The following is a 1339-nucleotide window of genomic DNA, read 5'->3' on the forward strand; positions in this document are numbered from 1 at the left end:
GAGATGAGCTGAAGTCACTGGAACATGAGGGAAGCTGGGTTACAAACCCCATTACGTCAGGAGACAAAGCAGGGACATTCACCCCACACGTGAAGGCTGGCTGGGGACAGAGGCACAAATGCAGCCTGAGCTGAGTCCATGCAGGGTGAGAGAGGGGGCTGAGCACTCTGGTACCTTTGCTCTGCACTGGCATCCTGGCTGTCATGCTGCAGAAGGTGGTAGCTGTGTCGATGGTAGGAAGAACTCTTGTGCTTTTCTTCAACCTCATCCCTTGGGCTAGAGAGGGGAAAAAAGAAAATACCATCATGAAAGTCTCTTTCAGCTTGGATAGCCACTCTCTCCATGTCTCATGAGAGATCCTGATAGGAAGTCTGTAACAAAAATCAACCCCACACTCATCCCACAGATCCAGGAAGAGGCAGTGTTGTGTAGAAGCACTAAGCACTTGAACTTGTTCATGTGCTTTTCTGGGGCCTCAAAAGGGGAGAAGCAACTCAGCCATGCTTGAAGTAGTAACCTTGCAACAATCTCCCAACAGACATCCATACAAGACAGGTACTCAAACCTGGCAGCACACCATACTGCCATGAATAGCATCACCTTAAGTTTGTTTTTCCTCATTTACTACTGATCACTGAACCAAAAATCATCAGTGCTTCTTTGTTCCTTAAAGTGTCTGAGGAAGTGTGTGAATTTGATGGGTCAGCTCTAACAGGGCTGTAACAGTGGATCCAGTCTGAGTATCACAATGATTTTGAGAGCAAACTGCACATGCCTCTGGGCTGTCAATTAGATCTGCCTGAATGCAGCTTGCAGGAAGGACTTTACACAGAAGTGAGCACTGGTGAAATCTCTCACAGTCAGAGATAGCTGATCTGGTATTCTGATATAAGACATCCAGAAGAATTCAAAGACAGAATGGGATTGAGGGGAGTTGTAAACTCCTACAAAAGTATTTTCTCAAGTCCATATTATGAGTAAAAGAAAAAATATTGTGTAGAAATACAGTCTTAATGACCTCCCAGAGGCATCAGATGGGACTGTTTCCTGAAACAACATCCTCAGCTGTGGAGGCACAAGGTGAGGCATTTCTCTGCAACTCTGATGAGTGAACAGTCCAGGACTACCTGAGGGACACTGACCCTCTCAGCCTTCCAGTCTGCTGAAAATGAAGGTGTTTGCAGGCTCACATGGTGCTTGTAGCCCCAGCCTAAGTGGAATCTGGAGATGCCAGATGCCTCTTGCTGCTCTCATCCTACTCCAGGCCGGGGCACTAATTCTGTGATGAAACCCAGCCCTGGTCCAGCATAACAGATTGCTCCATCTAAGCAGCCTAAGT

At 47.1% G+C, this 1339-nt stretch overlaps 1 protein-coding gene across 1 annotated transcript in view; it reads right to left on the reverse strand.

The window, feature by feature from the left end:
- Nucleotides 1-1339, reverse strand: part of EDC4 (enhancer of mRNA decapping 4) — a 29243-nt gene that overhangs the window by 12573 nt on the left and 15331 nt on the right. The window contains 1 exon segment of the mRNA XM_014307748.2: nt 175-276. Coding sequence (XP_014163223.2) covers nt 175-276 — 102 coding nt within the window.

This window comes from Geospiza fortis, unplaced genomic scaffold (assembly GCF_000277835.1).
Source record: "Geospiza fortis unplaced genomic scaffold, GeoFor_1.0 scaffold97, whole genome shotgun sequence".
NCBI classification, from domain to species: domain Eukaryota; kingdom Metazoa; phylum Chordata; class Aves; order Passeriformes; family Thraupidae; genus Geospiza; species Geospiza fortis.